This window comes from Centrocercus urophasianus, unplaced genomic scaffold (genome assembly GCF_019232065.1).
Source record: "Centrocercus urophasianus isolate 14NV4802_14NV808 unplaced genomic scaffold, USGS_Curo_1.0 seq_11, whole genome shotgun sequence".
Taxonomy (NCBI): domain Eukaryota; kingdom Metazoa; phylum Chordata; class Aves; order Galliformes; family Phasianidae; genus Centrocercus; species Centrocercus urophasianus.
This window is the reverse complement of record NW_024884253.1, coordinates 53,317,209-53,340,468: the sequence shown is the minus strand read 5'-3', so window position 1 is coordinate 53,340,468 and position 23,260 is coordinate 53,317,209. Positions and strand designations below refer to the sequence as shown.

Sequence of the window (23,260 nt, the reverse complement as noted above, 5' to 3'; positions counted from 1 at the left end):
CTTCCTTCCTTCCTTCCTTCCTTCCTTCCTTCCTTCCTTCCTTCCTTTCTTTTTAGCTTAACTGTAAAATGTAACCTTATCTTCTTATTCCCTCTCTGTTTTCAGTGGACTACAAAGGCCTATGATATTAAACACACTGCTTCCTCTAGGTCAAGTAAATGATAGACTATACAGCTCCATGACTGCACAAAACATAGATGTGCTCACTGCAAGTAGTTGTAAGATAAGCTACAGATACAACGTACTGTTTCTAAGCAATTAGTAATCAAAAGAGAAAAGAATGTAATGCATTTCCTCTTTCTACTTAGATTCTAAAGCATAGATCTGAACAAGTTCTCCATCTGTGAAAAAACAGCACTTATTAAAAAGAAGCTTAAATCTTGGCACACAGCTTCTTTGGTGGGAGGGACCCAATATAATACTGATTATTCAAATTTTTGCATGTTCTCAAAGACATCCTCCCACTTCCACCTCCCGTTCCTTCCCATCCTGAATATCTCTGCTACTTTCTGTCTACTTTTGGCTTTTTGAATTAACTCAGATTTTCAAATAAAGCAATGAATATGTCATAGAAATTGCTTATTAAAAAAGTAGAATTTTCAAAAGGTTCAGATTTTAATGGACATTTTATAATAAAAAACACAGAAATATGAATATGGAACATTTCATTTTGAAACCTTTGCCCTGACACTTTGTCTCGAGGAGAATGTTTTTACAAGATTTAAAATACTTTCCATACCAATACTACTCTCCTGGTTGGTAGAAACTTCAGGAACTTCTATTACTGCTTTCACAAGAATCACACACAGTAAACAGAGGGAGTCACACCTTCAGCTTGTATTGGCAGCACTGATCATATAATTATCAGTGTTGACTTCTATTTAGGGACTTAATTCTTCTAAAGGCTTAAGGGAAGATACTTACCTGCTGCAATATTAAGCAAATAATCATCTTCATCTGAAAAACAAAATTAACTGATTTAGAGCCATTTTAATATTGGACTGGTTCAGAGCCAGGATCCAAGTATGTTTTGTACCTAACTGTGGGCGTTATCTCTTGCGTCCATGTTGGTGATCTACTCTTTGAACACTGACCGGAACCTCACAGTTGCAGCAGCCAGGAGAGAAATTCAAAATGGAGATTTAGGTCATTGTTCCATACTAATTAGCATCAGTAAAGCACAGATGCATCATATGGTCACAGAGATTGAAACTAGATCAAGTCTTAGAACATGATCTTATTTATGGTAAGGAAAAACACAGACCGTTTATGCTAGCCATATGCCTTAACACTGGCATAATGCCAGCAACAGGAGATGAGACAGCATCAGATTTGATATAAAGTTCAAGAGATATCTAGTTTGGCATGAAGCTTGTGTGCACAAAGCTACCTATCAAAATATTTTGAACAATTCTGAATCACACAGCCATGGCATTTCTTAACAAACAGAAGGCACTTTCAAGCTGGATTTACTGTCTTGTCAAATAACAGTCATATTCCCTGCATCAATAGGATCATAAGCAAACAAGGCAACAATTTAATCAAAATAGCATTACCTCTTATAATAATTAATATCTTTATATTTTACACCAACGTCCATGCACAGATTCTTCCCCTATTAAAAATGAGCAAGCAAACAAATCAACTGTAAATATCTTCAATCAGATTAGCACTTGAAGGTATGAAGTCTTTCAAGATAATAATGCCCAGCAATATGACTGCGGTATCACAGAATCACAGAATAGCTTGGGTTGGAACGGACCTTAAAGATTAACTAGTTCCAACATCCTGCCACCCACTAGATAAGGCTGCTCAGGACCCTATCCCACCAGTCTTGAAGGCCTCCAGGGATGGGGCATCCACAGCTTCTCTGGGCAGCCTGTGCCAATGCCTCACTACCCTCTGAGCAAAAACCATCTGACTAATATCTAAGGTAAACCGCCCCTTTTTCATTTCAAAACCATACTCCTTTTCCATGAGACCACTATGGACCATGTAAAAAGTTGGTTTTACTCTTGCTTGTAAGTTCCCTCTACAATACTGGGAAAGTATTGGGTTCTGCAATGAGGTCTCCCGAGAGCCTTCTCTTCTTCAGGCTCTGAAAAAACCCTCTCCCTCAACATTTCTCTAGCCTTCTGATCATTTTCATGGCCCTCCTCTGGACTGCTCCAACAGCTCTAAGCTGAGGCTTTCTTGAGCTGGAGGCCCCAGGTCTGAATACATTACTCCAGATGGGGTCACATGAGAATAGAAAAGAGAGGAACAATAATCTTCATCCTACAGGCCCTCTTTTGATGCAGACCAGGAAACAGTTGACCTTCTGGGCAGCAAGCACACATTGTTGACTTATGTCAAACTTTCTGTCCATCACAGTCCCTAGGGCCTTCTCCACAGGACTGCTTTTAGTGAGCTCTCCCAGTCTGGGAGACTCACATTTATCATACATACAAACACACATACATACATATATATATATACACACATATTTATATATATGGAATCTCATATCTATCCATCCATCTGGGATTGTCCCAGTCCAAGTGCAATATCTTGCACTTAGTCTTACTGAATTTCATTAGGTTCAAATGGGCCTGCTTTTCAAGCCTCTCCAGGTCCCTCTGGGTGACATCTCTTCCTTCTATTGTATCAACTACACCACTCAGCTGGGGAATGGAGAGCTCTTTTTTCTCCCAGTAAGGTGTCCTTACAGAGATGCCAGCTTCTTTCCATTCTTTTGTCCCTAAGTTAGTTTCCCAGGGGATCTCATTCAATAATTTTTTAAACAGCAGGAATTTTGCTGTTCTGAAGTTTAGTGTCCCGAGCTCCCCATATTCCATGAGATCACAAACTCAACCAGGATGTAGTCACTATTAGCCAGACTGCTTCCAATCTTAAACCCTTTAATGAGCTCCTCAGCAATGGTGAGCAAGAGGTCTAGTAACACTAAATCTCTGGTTCCAGTACCTGGACCAGGAAGTTATCTTCAGTGGATTCCAGGAATCTTCTGGATGGTTTGCACTCATCATGTTGCTTTCCTAGCAACCAGGTGACTGAAATCCTTCATCGGGATAAAAGTCTTAATTATGATGCTTCTTGTAGTTGAAACAAGGCTCCCCTTGATCAGGCAGCTTGTATTAAGACCCTGACTAATAGATACTCTTCATTGCTCTGGTACCTAATTTAAACCCATAAGTTCCCAGCCTGATCACGGTTATTTTTTAGAGGCAGCTCTTCAAGATCTCTCACTTCTTAACATAAAGGGCAACTCCTTCATCTCTCCTGCCCTGCCTATCCCTTCTAAAAAGCCTGTAGCACGGGAGTGTAGTATTCCAGTTGTGTGATTTATTCCATCATGTTCCCTTAACAGCAGTTAATTCATAATTTTCTACCTGCACTGTGGATTCCACTTCCTTCTGCTTATTTCCTGTGGTGTATGCATTGGTGTAGAGGCACTTCAATTGGAAAGATAGACATGTTGGCTTCTTGGAGGAGCCTTCACAAGGTAGACTTTCTTCTCTCTCCTTCACTTTATTCTTCAGTGGTCATGGTAAAGATGACAACTCTGAACTGCTTACTACCTTACAAAAAACTATTGTCAAAAGCATCTGCATTACAGCCTAACGATGCAATATTGCAATAGGCATTATGCTTTCATTATCATCATCCAGGTCAGAAAACATTTCTTTTTGTCTTTGTGCCTGAAATGGCTGTCATTAGGAAAGAGGCTTCCAGCTATCATGGGGCACTAAGCATGTCTATTACATTTTCCAGAGACACCACATTTAGACAGAAAATATTTACCAGGGATGTAATTTTTTTTTTGGCACATAATGCCAACATTAAAAAAATAAAATAATAGCTTCTCACACATAACAAAAAAATATCATATTCATCTATAAAGTAAAGGAACATTTAGATAGACCACAAAGATTTTAGAATGACAAAATATTTTTAGCATTTTATAATGGTAACTATTAACAAAAGCATTTATGTAGTAGATACCACAAGTACACAATACTAACACATAAAGGACAACTAACTGTGGTGAGACAAACATGCTTCTGAGATATTATGCAGAATAGGAATATAAATCTCTTCAGCAAACAAAGTAGGACATCTCTTCAGTAGAGCTAAGCTTATCTATAATTGTCTTGTTTCTTGCACTTTTTTGGTTCTGTTGCATATCCTGGAACATTGGACCTAAATGTCACCAACTATTTGTGTTTCATAGACATTGTATGAGAAGTGAAAACAATATTACATACAAAAGTAGAGAGAAGTGATTTTGAGAGGAACGTAATGTAGTATGGGTAGATGTATCTTTCACAGAGGGTGTAAGAAGAAATATAGTATGCTGTATGTGACCATGTGTTTTATGTACATCAAATTTGATAAATGTATGTTAAAATATGGTAGATGGCTTTCTGTTTTATCTAACAAACACTTATATGAAGAAAAAACAGCTGGATGTGAGTTGGATTCAAGGTTGCAGCTATTAAGAACTAAATAAATAATATATAAGACATGCATATGTGAGACATGGCATAACTTGATGTATTTGAGCTGTAGAGTTTAGAAGAAATTAGATGCTGAAAGAACATTTGAGTTCTAATACAACGTCCAAAAGTAATTGACAAAACTCTTCATGCTGTAATGATCACTTTATAATAAGGTTTATCTTGACATATAATATAACAAGGTTTGTTTTAATATGTTCATCTTATCTACATTAAAGTATTTTGTGCAAGAAGCAGGCCAGGACTCGTGGAGTCTAGCTCTAGAGCTTCTGCTGGCAAAGAGCTGTTCTCAGGGGGATAAGGGCATTATCATTCCCACAGTGTTGAGGCTGAATATTGCTATCTCTAGGTATTAACCTATACTGCAATATTATAGGTGTTGAGATAATTTCTGTTATGCAAAGAAGACTTCATCAGACAATTTCTACAATTGCAATGTCATTCTCAGTTTACTTCTTTTTGTCTAGTCACATTTGCAATGTAATGCAATTAAAAAAAGGAATCTCTTTCATATAGAAGTCCATAGCAAATGTACAGGTATTTTATCATATAAAATAAATCTATATTTCCTTGTAAAAATCCCACACAGATCCATGACCATCAGAATAAAGATTAACTTCAATCAAAAAGGCTCAGAATAATCACACAGGTCACTGCAGAAATTCACAAAAGCATTCATGCTACAATGAACTTTGGACATGAGTTATAAGGAAGGGTTTTCATCCTCAATAGGTGAACAGAGATTTTTTTCCCAGAGCAAGGATAACTTGCAACAGCTGAGGACAAATGCTTTAACAGTGAATTAACTTCTCTTTCTTGTTTAGTTATGAAGGTCTTCTCTTGCATCTCATATGACTTTGAATATTTAGGTAAGGAAAATGAGTAAGCTTCTAATATTCATAGCAATGATATCATTCGAATTTTCTGCACATTTTCTTTTTTCATAGTAGTTGTATAGTAGCATAATGTCATTCATGTCCCTGGTAATATACCTGATTTACTGCAGCATAAGCAAAAAACAGTCACACCTTGAAGATAACAGCTTAAATTGTCTCCCTCCTTGGTATTTTATTACACAATAAACACCACTGCAAAATTTATGGCTTATTCCTACAGTTCAGTACAAGGTTTGAAGTACAGCTAAGGTAATAAGAGTATGTGAAGAGGCATCTTGGGCCTTTCTTTATATTTCCTCAGTTCTAAAACCCTTGATGCTGGCCAATCCATGAGCATAAATGCTAGTCAGCAAATTAAGAAGCAATAAAGGAGCTCAAGAAAAAAACTTTTTCTTCTACTGAATGAATACAAGATAAACAGTCTAGAAATTATGAGAGTTATGCAGCCACTGCCTCTGAGAAGAGACCTTCTTACAGCTGTACTACAGAGTAAAAATCAGTTACAGTTGCACTCAAAACTCAGAATCACAGAATCGCAAGGTTGGAAACGACCTGCAAGATCATCTAGTCCAACCACCCTCCCATTCCTATTAGGACCACAAGCTACTAAACCATCTCTCGTAGCTCCTCATCCAGGCACGCCTTGAACACTACCAGGGACAGCAACTCCACCACCTCCCTGGGCACCCCTTCCAGTGCCTGACCACCCTTTGAGAGAAAAAGTTTCTCCTAATGTCGAACCTAAACCTCCTCTGGTATAACTTCTGGCCGTTTCCTCGGGTCCTACTATTTGCCTGGGAGAAGAAGCCAGACCCTTTTGCACCACAACCTCCCTTCAGGAAGTTGTAGAGTGCAATGAGGTCTCCCCTGAGCCTCCTCTTCTCCAGACTAATGTAAACTGTATGTATTATGACTGAAAAATCATGCTCTGGTACAGATAGCGTACAGGATTTGTCATCCATTTCCCCCCTGCAGTTACTTGTTAAAAACACAGTGCCTTAATTAATATATGGCAACAGTTAAGGAAAAAAAACAAGACCTTTCAGAAGCAGATTCATGGAAAAGCACTACAACATACTGACACTTAAACCAAAATGCACGTACTTGATCAGAGGAAAGTGATTCTATAAGAGGCATGAAAGAGATAAAAAACTGCTGAGCCATTTCTCAGAATTAAATACCTGCTCTGGAGAATGGAGAATAATGAGATAGTTGAAATGACTGAATGAAATACATTTCCATTTTCTAACCCAGAACAGGTCATCTCTTCCCGTCAAAAAATGCTTGTGACATCAAATATTCAGTAATGATAGACTACCATCTCACAAGCAGAAGCCTTGCAAAACTGCTGAGACACCCTGGAACAATCTAACAGTAATAATGGATAAAAACAAGGGGCCAGTCTGTCAACAATCATTCAATCAAAATGATGCTGCATTCAGAGCAATAGCAATGAGAACAGACTTTTTCAAATTAAAGTTTAAGCTCTAACACTCACATAAGCAGGCTGTGAACCCTACTTTAACCAAGAACATTACTTGGAAATATTCCTGAAACCTGCAGAACAGCAAAACACCTTGTACAACTTACAGCTTCACTTCTGCAGTCTGCAGTTAGGATAGGTATGGCTTTATCGTGCACTGCTCTGCAATATCCTGCTGAATGTTTAGTCAGAAGTAGGGAAGGATATGCCTTCAATAACTAGTGTAAATCCCAAATCACTGACCAGCTAACTCCACTCTTCTTCACTTTTCCACCAAGTCCTTTCTTCTCTCCCTTCCAGTTCAGTAGTACACTCTCCTTTTTTCCAAAGCTTTATGGACTACTATTTCTTTTACTATTTCTATTCTTAAAGTCAGAGCAATAAAATCTCTTCCCAGAAATAGAGTTTGGAAGGATAAACAAATATCCAGCAGCTAAGCAGCAAACTTACTTCCAGTACTCAAACATGGAGTTGGCAAACTTCAGTTTCAGAAAGGATGAAAAACTTTCACTTTGGTGAAATCTTGTTAACTCTGCACTGCAAAGAAATTCGTATTATTGTTCACAGTTCTTACTTCTGTGAAAATAATTTCAGTGTCTTAGAATGTATCATTCCGATTAAATAAGAAGTTGGCAGGATACAAGCATTCACCAAGATGAAAAGGCTTTTTTGAACAAATAGAGAATGAAAGATGTCCTAAGTATTTTTTTGAACATTTCTCTTTTTTCCCCACTTCTGAATAATGCTATGATTTTTTAATCAGCTAAAATTCATTGTGGAGTTACGAAGAGCATACTCTCATGGACTGAATAAATTGACCATACTGTGTATGGTGTCTATTTAGCTTAAATTGGCATTACTGTGAAAACAGTCTGTGCTAATAGTGTTGTATTACAAATATTGCTACCATAAAATTGTTGCAGATTACTAAAGCAGGATACATGTGATAGACAATATCAAAGAAACTTCATGCATTTGAGATTTCATGATACTCTTTCTGAAATAAATATATTGCAAGCTTCATAATAAGCAATTAATAGGCAGTTAGGTCAATATTACGTCACTTCAGACAAGGTGTTATATAGATATTTTTAAGATGTCATTTTATATAATGAACACTGGAATGAGAAATAGAGGGAGTTGTAATTTTCCTCCATTTAAAGCAGAACACAATCAATGGTATTCAAAGTCCTTGTGCTTGGCTTCTATTACTGCATTACTGCAGGCAAAGCTGATGTTATTAACATTCCCCCACTCTTCCAATTATACACTCTAATTTCAAAACCTACACTGTTTCTAAATTATAACAATTTATAATGTTTTTTGTGAACATGTTCTATAGAGGTGTCAATATCAATCATTTTACATTATTTAAAATAATAACTGAAATAAAAAGAAGTATAAACAGTTCCTTCAAACAGGCACTAAAGAAAATATATCTTTTTGCTCATGTATGTTTTCACAGCTATGCTGGGTTGACTTTTATTTTTTTCCTTTTTTAAGGGGATTAATGCACTCAAGATTTTGAGTAATAGTTGACTAGAAAATATGTCTTTTCAGCATAGAAATAACTCAATTTATTTAAAATTACAAAAATGAACTATTAAGCCTACTGACAATCTTCTTGATAATGACTGTAATGACATACTTAACACAAAGTATCCTATCTGGAACTGTTTGGTTTTATCGCTGAAAAGATTTAATAGAAAATGTAGTTTTCACAAAATTGACCTTTGCAAAATAATTTGTTTTTCTCTTCAAAATAACGTAGTTAACCTTTTTTGCTCAGACAGTCCTCTGCCAGCTGATGATTAGCATCCAGGGAGCTGGCTACATCAGTTCTCACACAGCACACATTCTTCCTTTGAACTACAGATCTCAAGTACAATGCAGGCCTTTGAATTTTATCAGAAGCAGACAGATCAAATGACTGTAGCAGTCCATCTTCAGTCAGTAATATGTATGCTGTCTTAAGCTAATTCAGGCTAAAGCTTCCAGTGTTTGGTTAATATAAGCTAGGACCAGAGCTTAATTTGCTTCTCATATTGAGTGAGAAGCTACCTTTTTAATGAAATCATTAACCTAAGATGTAAAAATTGATTGATAAGTAAGAATTTTTGTAGTTGGTATTGAAAATTTTATGTTTGTAGTTTATCTTTTTATTTTTTTAGAGGAGAAGAGGCAATCATCCAATATTTACCTGTTCTTTGAACGCTGTTCAGGATTTTATTTGTAACTTCAGATAAAAGTGCCCCTCCTAGTGTAGTACAAACAACCTCATTGACAAGAGCTCTTGCTGGTGGGCTATCTAATGAGAGACAGGGCATTGCAACACGAGCCTTAAAATGAAATCAGAACTTCTGTATTTGACCACATAATATGCTTAATTTACTCTTTTTGACTTTTCCCTCTGGTTTTTCATGGCTTGTAACTGTAAAAATCTCTTTATCTCAGCAGCCATTTACCAGAAATAACATTTTTTTGAGCTCGTCAGTAATGCTTGTAACTAGTTACAGCAATTATTGTTAGGCAAAAATCAAGTGCTTCTTTACTAGTTTCTGAATAGGACGCTTCTCATTTCCAACATGCCATTTTAAAATCAGCCTAGTGGTGCACTGTTTTGCACCGAACTTCAAAGTTCACAAGAAAAGGATCTACTCCACAGCATAAGATTTAAGATGTCACATAATAAAATTATATTAAATAATGTAGCTCTAACACAGTCTCTACTCTGTATCTGCTTCAGCTGTCTTTTATTCATATTTCAAATTTTATAGGCTTCATTTACTAATGGGAAAGTCTTGATGAGATTCAACAAAGGAAATGGGAAGATGGCAGGCTATAAACCATTTTAGCTGCTGGTAGATGCTTAGTGAAACATTAAGGAATGATCAGGTATATTCTAACAGTTTATATCATTCACATTATTCTAGAATTGAGATTAGATAAGGAAATGAATTCTGTTCTCTGTTGCTGGGCATATGAACAAACAATGGAAATGTCAAAATAATGAATGTCCTTCAATTCATTATACATACTTTCATTTATGGAAAACTACAGAAGACCACATAGGAAATTCCTGCTGGATTAGCCTAAAGAGGGTTGAACAGAATGATTCAAACTCCTCTAAATATGTAGCAACTCAAATATTCTCTAATTATTTTTAGCCTTATATCAGTCTTTCTGCTTTGAAAAGGCTTTGGTATGCATTTAGAGCAGAATTTGATAAGCATTTGTGATAAGCAAATTCTGATAAGTAACTTACTGTAGAAAAAAAGCATTACTGTTCTCTTTGATGGGAAAACACGTAAGGTGCTACCAGAATAATTCTTATACAAATGCACATTCATTCACGTGAGTGCTTGCATAGAAACAAGTATGATTCCGTATGTGGAAGGTGTTTATCGCTTTGAGTATGCAAAGACATAGTCCAAATAAAGAATATAAAGCAGACTCAAACACAACAGAAGTGACTGAAAGCAATCCTTGATTTTGAATTTCTTGCAGAAAGGCCAGACTGTAATTAGATTTTACGAACACAATTTCCAGAGAGAAATTCCGTAACTGCAATACAAAAACTAATGCAGGTTTCCACAGCAAAATTTTATTTGGCCTGATTTGTTTAACAGTATCTAAACCAATTGCATTCAAAATCTATACTGTCTAAACTCTCTAGAGCAAGAACCACAAAAGTAAGTTTCATGCAACTGAAAAATCTGTCTGCAATCTCTTTTCATTCTAAGCAAATTCAAACACCCAAATGAAAAGTTTCAAAACATATCAAAATTTAAAGCTTTTATTTGCTGTTTAAAAGTACATTCTCTACTTATCAGTTTTTAACATCTTGTGAAAAAGTGATAAATCATATTCCAGATAATAAAAATAGACAATGAGTTATAAGGGTAGATGCTGTTTTTGTTTTGTTTTCTTTTCTTTTCCTTTAGGTGAAATCATTCTAACCAGAGGTTTAGAATGAAATTCAGCCTTAAAGATGCTTTGGTGTTTTTCTGTGGAAGCAAATTCCTCATGCAACAGTGGGTTTGCCAGATGCCCATCAGGCAGCAAGGACACCCAATGCACAGCACTGCGAGGAATTGACTGTCAGCCAAAAAGGGCCCACCACAGCACCTATGCAGCGGCTGCAGATCGTGCATGGAAGTTCTACCAGACCTGCAGCATTATATTGTAGAATTTGAAATGAATACTGGTGGTGATAACGTTACCCCAACCTGTTCCTTTATGTAAAATTAATTAGACAACTAAATTACCACTTTTATTGTAGAAGTGCAATCAAGAACTGAAAGAGTGTAATGATGACCAAGTGGAAGAAAAGCTACATAAAGAGAAATCAGCCCACAGCATTTTATGATATTTTGTGCAGCCTGTGTTCCTTTGACCGCATTATTTGGTGCTTTAATCTTTTCAGATCTTTACATGAAGGGTTTTCATGGATAGATGAAGGATGATAAATCCAGAATCCATCTATTGAATTACCTTTTCTCATCTGAAATACAGACTCTAAAGAAACCCCACAATCCCCTCATCCTGCCCCTTTTCACTCTACTGCATATTTATTATCAGATCAACTCAAACTACTAATTAAGTTAAATTTGACTGCTAAATAGCTCTCAAAGAGCCAATTTATCCAAGGTAGTATGAGCGCATATTCATTTCTCCTTATATATCACCAGCTGTTATTAATTAAATTCTAGTCAATTCAAACTGCAAGTCTGAAAGAATTGCTATTAGGCAAACATTTCTGCACTGTATTTAACAGTGTGTTTGAATGCTACTTTACTGTAATCAATAGTAATCTGGATATAAGTAGACCTGGTGATAGTTATATCATCAGAGCATATCAAAAAGCTCTGTCATAAATACACAGTGTTGAACTGAATTTGATGGACTATTCCCTAAAGAAAAAGCCTTGTCTCTGAAGGGGGCAGTATACCTTTTCAAGCTCAGAGAAGATCAGAGCAGCAGCAAGTGATTTCTCCCTCTGCAACAACTCCTCTCACCTGTCTGTTGTGGTAGCGCGAGGGTTGGAGTGAAGCTTGCAATCTGCTTCCTTGCTACCCACCTTCCACCCACGTGTGTAAAGCATCTGCAGGCAGATGTTTCAACAACCAGTAGATCTCTGCTGTGCAAAGACTACCAGTACAAGCAGGTATCAGAATGAAAGTGTATTTTCCACTCCCTTAAGCTTCTGCACAAATATACAGAATTTCATTAGTCATAAGCATTGCAGCAGAAAGTTCAAAGAGATCCTCATAACAGATAATGAATAATGTTATTGCATATTGAAGTCTTGCAATTGGAGGCAAAGAAAATAGCCCTCTTGGTATATTTCTTAGCCACTGATAGAACTAGATTTATCACTCCTGAAACCTACTATGCTTTCTCAAATTTCAGCCATCACAGTACATGTAAGAGGAAGGAAAATCTTATGTTCTGAAATATTTATTTGTTCCATATTTCAGGGAAAGTGTGAACAAAATCTGCCTACTTCTAAAAAAGCAGAATTCTTACATTTTTAGTAATACACTTCCAATATGTTATCTTCCACAGAGCGAGTCGGTATGCATATTGAGTGAGCATTCCATGTATAAACTTCTGCTTTCTTTTAAATTGTATTGAATTACAAAGGCCACTTATGAGAAAAGACAGATGCAGCAAACAACAAACAACACTCTTTTCTTTCACTTCATGTATGTCACAACAATTACTATTTTTTTCTCCAAAGGAAGTGCTCAACAAGAACATAAGAAGAGGAGCCCTAACACCTTGACAAATTACCTTTCTTTTTTTTTTCTTTTCTTTTTTGTCTTGTCTTCACAAATGATAACATTATATGGTGAATGCTTTTAAGGTCATCTACTACCTCAACTTTTTTCCACAACCAAATTCTGAAAGGTTATTTACTTTTTTTCATTAATGTAATTTAACTGTAAGTCCGTAACAATGATTAGAACTTCGCTTTATCCTCGTTTGATGAGGGCTGAAGTACAATGCTGTACCCTTTAATGAGTCACCTATTGAATTCACAGCTCACCTGCTGATTTTAATTTATGTGATAATTTACAAAACAAAACACTTCATGGCTTTCACCTATACACTGCATGAAAGCATGTAATACATTTTGTTGGACTTGGTGCTGTGGTTTGTGAGCAGTTTCTAGCTTCCTATCTAAATGTAAATTGCTTATGCAAAGAGCTTATTATTCCCTTATAAAAGGGAAGTGAAATGAAATCCTTAAGTTCTTGATTAAGGAATATGTTTATTACAGTTTTGCTTTTTTAAAAAGGTGAAAACAATACTATTAATTACTGTCCATATTTTAAACAAAAATTTTCAATTTCCTAAAAGATACAAATTAATTTCAGCTTGTGTGCAGTTAATCCTCCTCCTCCCCAACTCACTTTAATTACAGCATTTAAAGTCATAAGCAAAAAGCTTAGAATCTATCTATATGAAGGAGATTTGGACACTGAAAAATATGATTGGTATATGCTGCAGGTTTGTAAATCAGTCTAATCAACAGTTCATATATACGATCTCCTGAACAAATTCATCAAGAGTAGCTCTTATTCCTAGAGTTCCTTTGTTTTAATCTAGCAACTCATACAGCCATCTTATGTAGATTTAATTGGGCACCCTGAGGTTGCCCAAATACATAAACAATCTTCTTGGAAGAAAAGACACTCATTAGCTACTGAGAAGCTACACTGAGCCAAATTGTTTATCCAATTTTATGTAGTGATCCTGGGAATAATTTTCACCAGTGGTTTACAAACTGAGTAAAAGAAACCTGGGTTATGTAAATGTGGGAATCCCACTGTGGTTCCTTACAATTGTTAAATGAAAAAGAGACAAAACTACCAGTGACACTAAAAAGCAATTTGCATGAATTCTGGTCAAATGGAAAGGAGCTAATAGATGTGGCATATACTTGCCTTGAAAACTGTAGATTTCTCCAACGCTGTTCTGCCGGGTGATATGATGCCAGTACGCACTACGAGGAAGTGAGATCGACTTGGATAATGTCATTGGTTCAGATAGACTGGTCTGGAGCTGAAAAGTAAAGCAAACATAAGGGGAAGATCATATATAACCATAATTGATAGATAATACTAAAAACTATAAATTGAACCAATGTCATTATGGAGACTGTATTTATTGAATTACCACAGAAAGGTATTTGAAATTATTTATGTGTCTTACAAGCACCAGCATATTGAATGCTCAGGAAAAAGCTGCAGACATATACATGGCTATACAGGGTTTTTTTTTGGTAGACATTAACATATAGAGACATGTCCCTACTTGCTTACAGCTATTCTTGCTGCTAACAGAATTTTCTCCTTTAACTTTGATATAATGATGGATTAGAATACATCTGAAATCTTATAATTTTCTAAGGTCACATTCGTTTTTGGTCATTTAACCTGTATATTGGATTGAATATCCAGAAAGATGATAAGAAAGAATCTGAGACAAGCAACAGAGAATTAGTAACAGTCATTACTTTCCTAATCCTCCATCCAGTTGGAGGCATCGCATCAACAGTGACAGACTACAACCTCCAAAGCAAATTTTCCACTCTCAGTGACTTTATGTAACTTAAGCCATGAATTACATAATAAGTATCCATGTGTACAAGAGGTATAACACAGAAAACTAATCGGAGGAATGTAAATTTTATTGAAGAGAGCTCTGTCTACAAAACACATCCAAAATGAGATACAAAAGAAAGACAAGACTAAGCAACAAGAAAAAAAAATTATAGAGATGTTGCATGCTGATGACCTTTTTGGATACACCTTTGTTTCTTATGCTTTCTCTCTTTAAAAGAAAAGAGAATGTATCTGCAAAATTTGTGTACTTCTGGCTTTAAAGAATATAATATACAATAGATAATTTGTATCTAATAATTCAAGATGACTCTGTGGTATGCTGTTTCTTCAGGAGACATCTGGAACACTAGAAGTCTCAATTACTCTGAAAGATTTAGAGTGGAAACCTTAATTTCAGGACTAGGACCAGGATGGTTGTCTGAAAGTGTATGCCTAGAAGCCCACATTTTCAGAGTCCAGCTACACAGCAAAATGTATTCAAGGCCTGGATAATTTACTGTAGGATGATGATTAACTCAGAGGAAATCCTCATTCATAATGCAAAATTCAAAAATCCATTTTCATCTGTATGAACACATGATGTTCAGTAATAGTAATAAAGTATTATAAATAATAAATATTAATAAAAAGCCTATCTCTCTTAGAAACAGAATCCAAAGATCTTCAATTATTTCATTTTTAAGCACTGATACACACTGATGTGTGGCAGATATGTAATTACTTCAGTTATTGTTTTCTTGAGAATTGTCATCAAAATTACCCCCTTTCTACAGCTAATGTCTTCCCAGCTCATGTATAGCCAATATTCCATTTCATTTGTCAGTGGTGCAGATAATCACTACAAGCTATACAATATGAAGAAAAGAGCACAAAGAAACATTTTGATCATTAAGTTCAAAAGCTTTACAATTCTGCTTTGAAGAGACCTATGAATTTAAGTTTTGCAATGTGGAGAGCTTTCTTTATTGTGGAGATCAAGGCAATATCAAACCTTCTAAGAATTACTCTCTAAGTTATGATACTGCCTTATTATAGCATTGGTAACAGGTAACTTTGTTATAAAAATAAATAATAAATAAAAATGAATAAAACATCATTTAACAGAGATTATTTATTCATAGTTTGATCACTTAAAAGGTGAACTTGAGTTTAAGCCAAAACTCATTATTATTATGCATTATATACAAATTCCAGTAAAGAGAATCTCTGACTACAGTTTGTTGTCTCAAAGCTAAATTCGTGGAATAAATAGAAGTGGTTAAAGTTCTATGATTATTCCTCATCATAGGTGATTAGTTCTTGCCTGATCTGACCAACAGTGATGCAGAACTATACATTAGGCACTACTGTAGTACATATAGAACATCCACAATATGTTTTCTCAGATTCTCTAATTAAGAAACTTTTAAGATCACCTTTTGAGTAAGAAGTATCAAAATACACAAGCAATTGTAGGGCCAGGTAAACTAGATTTCCTTGGGGATACCACAGAGAGAAGAAACAATTTATCTTTTGTGAAAATATCATCCTCAGAAAACAAACAAAAAAATTCAATGACTCCAATCTTTAAACTACATTATTACCATTGTTATGAAATTGAGAACTTAAAATATAAACATGAATCATCTGTTATAGAATGGATGACAACTTAATTGTACATTATTTTGTCCATAAAGTTATTCTAAATAATTGTTAGATCATTACTAACCACAGTGTCTTTTTTAAAAACTTTTTTTATCAATAAAAAACAACACCATGGGACAAATGCACATGATAATGATCAAAAGCAGACTCCTACAAACTGCTGTTTGCAAAAATATTGTTGTGTCCAAAGAAAAATGGATAAGCTACTGGCAGAAACCTGCTTTCTGTAGAGAACATCTTATGTGATAGACTGTGGGTGTTCGAAATAAAAAACTTGAGACCAAGGGGAAGAAAATAGGCATATAAACATACATACAATCAATATGTCATTACATAGCTTTTTCCTATATAAATTACAACAGGTTAAACAAAGCTACAGAGATTTACTGTTTCAGAATCCCTTTTCCACAAGAGTAAATTAACTTCTGTCAGTTAACAATGTTAAAAATAAACAATTTGCACGTTATGAAAGATGAACCATAACTGTTAATTTGTTACATGATTAGTCATTCAGGTTTGAAACTTCTGATACTTCTGACCAATGAAAGAAATAACTCTGGGTAAGTTTAGAAACTTCATCCTAGGTATTCTTCTTCCTCTTCAACTTCTTGTTATCAAAACAAAGCAAAACAAATCATACCAGAATTTCCATAGAATTTTTCTGATTTAGCTAAATCAGAGAACATTTCCTTATGGAAAAACAAAGTAAACAACTATTCATTTTCTCCTTTTTTCTAAGCATATAGAGCTTTCTTTCCTACACAATTTATTTCTGTCCTTAATTTAACATAAATACAGCAATTCAAAAATATTTTAGAAAATTACATCACATATCTCCTTAGGCTTATTTTCCCATTACAAAACTAAATCAACAGCTCTAAGTATGGAGGCTAAAGTTCTGCTGTTGCTTCCAACCCTGGTGCATTGTCCACACAAGCTGGCAAAACATGCTCACATGCACTAACATTAAGTTAGCTCAGATAAGCTCAGATAGGGTCCATAACAGCTGAGATAGCAAAATCATACAGAAGAAATAAACACTTTTCTCTGTGAATGAACTGTCCTTAATCTTTGCTAAGTAGGTGTAGAATTGCAGAGGAAAGTAGAAGCTATATACCAAACCAAGCTTGCTAATGTAACAATGTAGCGTTAACAAAAGCATGCATCTAGATTTATTTTGCTACAAACATTTCTCAATTCAAATTAGACTTCAAGAAATGAAAAGCATAATCTAGACTTTCTTGATCAACTTGTGAGGGAGAAAACTAGGTTTCAATTAGAATGTGGGAGAAAAACAGAACTGCATACATCAAAAACACACTAACTCAGATATTTTTTGTGGGAACATTAAAAAAATCCATCTCTGAAATTTTTATTATCTGGTATGAAATCTGAAGTACTTAGGTTTCCTCTAGTTTCTTATAGTTTCTTATATTTCTTAGTTCAGAAATATTTCACATCATGGACACTACATTTATTTCTTGATTATCCAGAAAAACTTAAGTCATATGAAGCTTACCTTTGCCAGTGACAAGTTAATAATCCTTAAAGGACTATTTGATTAAAATAGAAATGAAAAAAATCTGTGTTCTGTAAGCTGATCCCCATATTTTTCATTATTGTTCTTTCATGAAAGGTCTAAGTACTAAATTTTTGTTTTAATTCCCACAGAGCAACTCCACTGACTTAAAAAGATTTGTATGATGTCAAAAAACAGAGGATGATGTTAATAATTAATACTGTTCCAAGAATGGAGACTGAGCTATGAGTTGTGATTTGTTTAGCATATTATTCTCTAATTTTCTGTTTGCATTAGAGAAGTCAAAACACAGAAGTGACAGAAAATAGATCTGGCTTGGGGAGAAGAACAGATCAATATACATTTCAATCAATTTTTTATCCTGCAATAAAGACAGTTTTTTACAAATATGCTTTGGAAAGAGGTTAGAAAAAGACTGGCTCATTTCACTTCCTCATTAGTCTTCTAAAACAGCAAGATAACAGGGTCACAGAAGAACTAACAAGAACTGCAATCTAGAAACATGAATATTATTATTTAGATATCTTTCTTTATAACTCTGAAGAAGGTTTCTCTGTGCATTATGCTTTGAAGAATTAAATGACTGGTGTCAAGAAATAGATTTCACTTCAATTGTCTGTAGGCTGACAGTAGAATAGCATGGTCTAGTTTCATTGGCATTCACAGAAGCAAATTATTGGAGTTTAAAAATCACACAGTCTAGAAGGTAGCATCTACTGAGCATTAGTTAGGGCACAAGCAAGAGGGAAGTAAAATGCTTTTTTTTTTTTTTTAATGAATTTTAAGTTACACCCATGAAACAGGTGCCATGTTTTTGCAAAGCAGACACCACTGTATTATGTTCATCTTGTGTATTATGACACATAGACCTGTTCTACATAAACCAGTTACAAGCCTGAACTGTAGAGAAGATTATTCCAAGTATAGTCATTTCCCTATGTTTCTGTTGAAATTATTTTGCTATTGCGAACAATTTATTCAACTTGCCTTTTAAAGTTCTTCTTAAATTCTGTCTCTTCACTCACCCTATTTAATCTGGTCTTACAAGATCTGAATTTCAGTAATTAATAATAGAATCTTGATCCAGGACTTCTTATGCATGATGCAGGATATATTTCTATGATGGTCCAATCAGAATATGATGCTCTTTGTTGATCTTTTATTAATCCATGGTTAAGATTTTCCTATAATTTTTTGTTCACAATCACTCACCTTGCTTACAAAATAGTCATGTCTGTTTTTGGGCTGAGCTCATTACTTAATCGTAACCATTAATAATATAAATATTTACAGATATTAGCACACTATTTCTTTCCTACATTCTCTTTTATCTTTCTTTTTATGTTTGTATCTAGCTTGCTGTTCCTGACACAATATTGGCAAAGAACCTCAAATACATGATCTCATAAGTCTTCTAAAAAGACAGAAAAGCTAGCTGTGAAAGTCATTTCAGTGACTTCAACCTTTATAACATATTTCTAGTGACTAGGTTTTCAGTAACAATTCTAACCTTGTAAGGACCTTTTAGAGAGTTTCTTAATCAATTATGGAGGAAAAAATCTCAAAAAAATAACATTCTTTTGCAGTACCTAGCTGTTTGATGATTAGTCTTTGGCTGTGGAATAATATTACATACAAATAATAAAGCAATGGGGAAGAAAAGCATTCTGAAGGGAAATTCGGTGGGACTGATTATTTTTTTCTAATCTCTTTGGCCACACTATAAAGAAAGAATTGGGACATTCTGCTCCTTTTCTGGCAGAAGAGATTTTTTTTCTTTTCTTTTTTTTCTTTCCTTTTCACTAAAAGGAGCTCATAACGGATCACTTTGTGCCTGATAGAATGGATTAATGTTGCACAAAAATAGCTGGATTTTATAGAGCACTGAGATTATATTTGCTGAATGTCAGTAAGGTGTGTGTCCTCCCATTTATGTTACAAAATTCTACCTTTGTTTCTTTCCTTCTTTTACTGTTCACAGAAACTGCTAATTACTGTGAGAGCAGAAGGTCAAGTTCTTGAACATTTAGAAGGTTTGAGCTGTTTTATTATAGCTAAGCCGTATTTGAACTATTTCATCATTTTTTTATTGCATAAAACCATTTACTAATAACACAGGAGACAATGCTGCCATGATCACAGTTGAGACTATTTGCAAGCTTGACTGTATGGTACACAGTATACCTATACAGTGTACCTATATAGTAGGTCTTGGTGAAAACAAATATAACTAAATATTAGGAATCTGTATCAAATAGGAGTAATTGCTAGCAGGTTTAGCTAATATACGTATGTATATATGATGGAGTATCCATAACTTCTATTGCATAGACATTATTTGCAGATATTGATTGCCCTTTCTGTCACCAAGATATGGGAGCTTTTATCAACATAGAGATTGGTGCTGGATGACACAAAAGAAAAGATTTTTGCAGACAGAATTTTGGGACAAGGCTGTGTAACTATAAAATAATTTCTCTAAGCAGATACGCCTAGGACAGAATCTCCAGGATTAAAAAGTAAAAATATTCTAGGGTATTTCAAAGTGGTTTGCAGTTATATACTTAAAGGTATAACTATTTCCAGATAGAAAATGAGGAGGATCACAGCAAAAAAAGAAAAGAAAAAAAAAAAAAAAAGAAAAAAAAGAAAAAAGAAAAAGAAAAAAAAGAACACACTTAAAAACATAATCCAAAATAACACCACCCCCCTATGCATTTTCTTCAAGTCAAAAATGGAAATGAATAACAGCCCTAGAACAATTCATCATATTGACTCATGAATGCTTAAAGGAAGGCAGGTGGCATTTAATGCATTGATATAGATCTGCTTGAACTATGTTTTATTAGCTTAACCTTCAAAGGTTAAGGGGTCATTCATCTCAAGCAGTTCATCACAGAAATGCTCATTTACAGCTTTGTCTAATTTCATACACAAGTAAATTATGTGCATCATTATGAGTGTTAGTTGGTGATATAAAAAAAACACCTCAGTGATGGGAGGGCTAGGAAGAGTTTTGGTCTCTATTCAACAAATGAGTTAGTAGTAGGACAGTCAAGTACAGCAGATGCATTCCAGCTTGCAAAAGGACTAGAGGAAAGCCAATGCCTCTCAGATCTTCTAGAAGGGCAAGAAGGAGAACCTGTAGGCTGTTCAGCCTCACCTCAATCCCTGGGAATCTAAACTTGGAAAACATTTTCAGGCACATGAAGGACAAGAATATTATTGTGAGTAGTCAGTATGAATTCACCACAAGAAAGACAAGCTTCACCAACTTGATAACCACACCTGATAAACTGATTGGCTTGGTAGACAAGAGGAGAGCAGTAGATTCAGTAAGGTTTTTGACACTGTCTTCAATAAAATTCTTGTAGACAAGCTGATAAGTATGGGGTGAATGTGCAGACAATTAGTTGGATAGAAAACTCACCAAAAAGGGCCTGGAGAGTGGTGATCAGCAGCATGAAATCTAGTTGGAGGCCAGTAAATAGTGGTGTGCTACAGAAGTCAATACTGGGTCCAGTTCTGTCCAGCAGTGATCTGGATGAAGGAGCAAAGTGCAACCTCAGCAGTTTTGCTGATGACACAAAACCAGGAGTAGCGGCTGATACACCAAACAGTTGTGCTGCCATCCAAAGGAACCTTGTCAGGATGCAGAAATTGGCTGACAGGAACATCATAAGTTCAACAAGAACCTGAATGTGAGGAGGAACACCTTGTGCACCAGTATATACTGGGGGCTGCCCAACTGGAAAGCAGCTTTGCATGTAAGTTCCTGTGGGCTCTAGTGGACACAAAGTTAAACATGCCCTTGGCTGCATAGCAGTATAAGGGACTCCTGGGAAAAGTGTTGCCAGAAAGTCAAAGGAGGTGATCCTTCCCCTCAGCACAGGTGATGACACACATGAAGTAGCTAGTATTCAGTTCTGGGTTTCTCAGTGCAAGAGACATGTGGAACTACTTGAGAATTAAGCAAAGGGCCAATAGCATGGTTAAAGGACTTGAGCATCTCTTTTGTGAGGAAGAACTGAGACACTTGAGACTGGTTAACCTGGACAATAATTGGAGGCTCAGGATGGATCTTATCAATGTATAAAAACATTGAAAGTTAGGGTAAAAAAAAGACAGAGCCAGACTCTTTTCAGATGTGTCCAGTGTGTGGACATGAAGCAAATGGGCACAAACCAAAACAAGGGAAGTTTCATCTGAACAGGAAGAATCACTGTTGTGCAGTGACCACGCACTGGCAAAGGCAACCAGCCTCTCTAGTTGAGTTTGCTTGACCAGGTAGGTTGGACAAAATGCCTCTCAGTAACCTACTGAAATTCTGTGCTCGGTATCTCCAAAATTAAAGAGTAGGTTTTTACAGAAAAGGGACAGTATTTGATATATCTTCTGAAATACAAAGGGGTTAACAAATTGGGGTGGAAAAAATGCAGTTAAATGCAGGAGTTGGAGATGTCTAATGGACTGCCAGTGGGAATATGTTGTCTTTGGATATCAGCCTAAAATTTATGGCATTCTAGAAGGTTTGCTTTCATGAGATGTGTCAAAAAAAAAGTTAGTGAGGTTTGCAATCAGTGCCAACTTTCATAGTCTTGTCCTCCTTCTTCTTTCTTTTTTTAGATGTCCTTGCTCTGCTGGGTATCCCTCTCTTTGACAAAGCTGCTCATGTCTGACCTCAACCTGATATGCTTCAGAGAAGATTTCAAAGCATGTGATTTTTTTTTATTATATTACTTGCCAAAAGGTATGACATATCTTAAAGAGGAATTTGAGACACTTGAAGTCTTCAGTGTCTTTACTTGAGAGTACTGGAAGGACAGCCTTTCTGACTACATAGAAGTTGCTCTGGTCAGTTTTAGAAGTGGTATGGTAAAAGTTATGGCATCAAAAATGTCCATTTGTAGAGAACTACTAAGAAAAAATCTCCCTACTGTGCTGCAAGAAATGCAAACTAAGAATGAACTCAGAATGCCCCCATATGGGTAAACATTAAGACAATAAGTTGGGGGCTGAAAATTTGTAATTCTAAGGACTATATACATATTTTGGCAACAAAACATGGAGTTACTTAAGTTCAAACTTTCTAATAAAGCAAATGCTACAAAAGCCTGCTTAAGACTTTTTTTTTTTTTTTTAATAGTCAAAAACTGATCAGTGGCTTTCAGTAGTTTTTTAGCTACTTCATTCATTTCAGTAAACTGATGGTACCAATGAATTTTAATAAAATGGCAGACAATTTTCTAAATACTTGCTAAAACAACAATTATCAATATTTTGTCATGAATATTCCTTATTAGTCTTATGAGCGTATGACTCCAGCATTCAGTAACACATGGAGATCATATCATGATAGACATAATTCTTGATATTACTAAATCTTAAAATTGTAATCATCAGTAATTCACATCCCCCTAAATAAATGTATATAATGTATCCATGGAAGAGAGACAAGACTATCCAAATGACAGTCCAAATTTTTGCATACAAAACAAGCTAGCAAAATTTTTGCTTCCTTGCTGATGCTAGTTTAATAATGTGAC

The 23,260-nt window shown here is 35.3% G+C and overlaps 1 protein-coding gene across 1 annotated transcript in view; it reads right to left on the bottom strand.

The window, feature by feature from the left end:
• DOK6 (docking protein 6) overlaps positions 1-23,260 on the bottom strand; it is a 236,534-nt gene that overhangs the window by 29,585 nt on the left and 183,689 nt on the right. Inside the window, exon 7 of the mRNA XM_042840015.1 lies at positions 13,850-13,967. Coding sequence (XP_042695949.1) covers positions 13,850-13,967 — 118 coding nt within the window. The remainder of the gene's footprint in view (positions 1-13,849; positions 13,968-23,260) is intronic.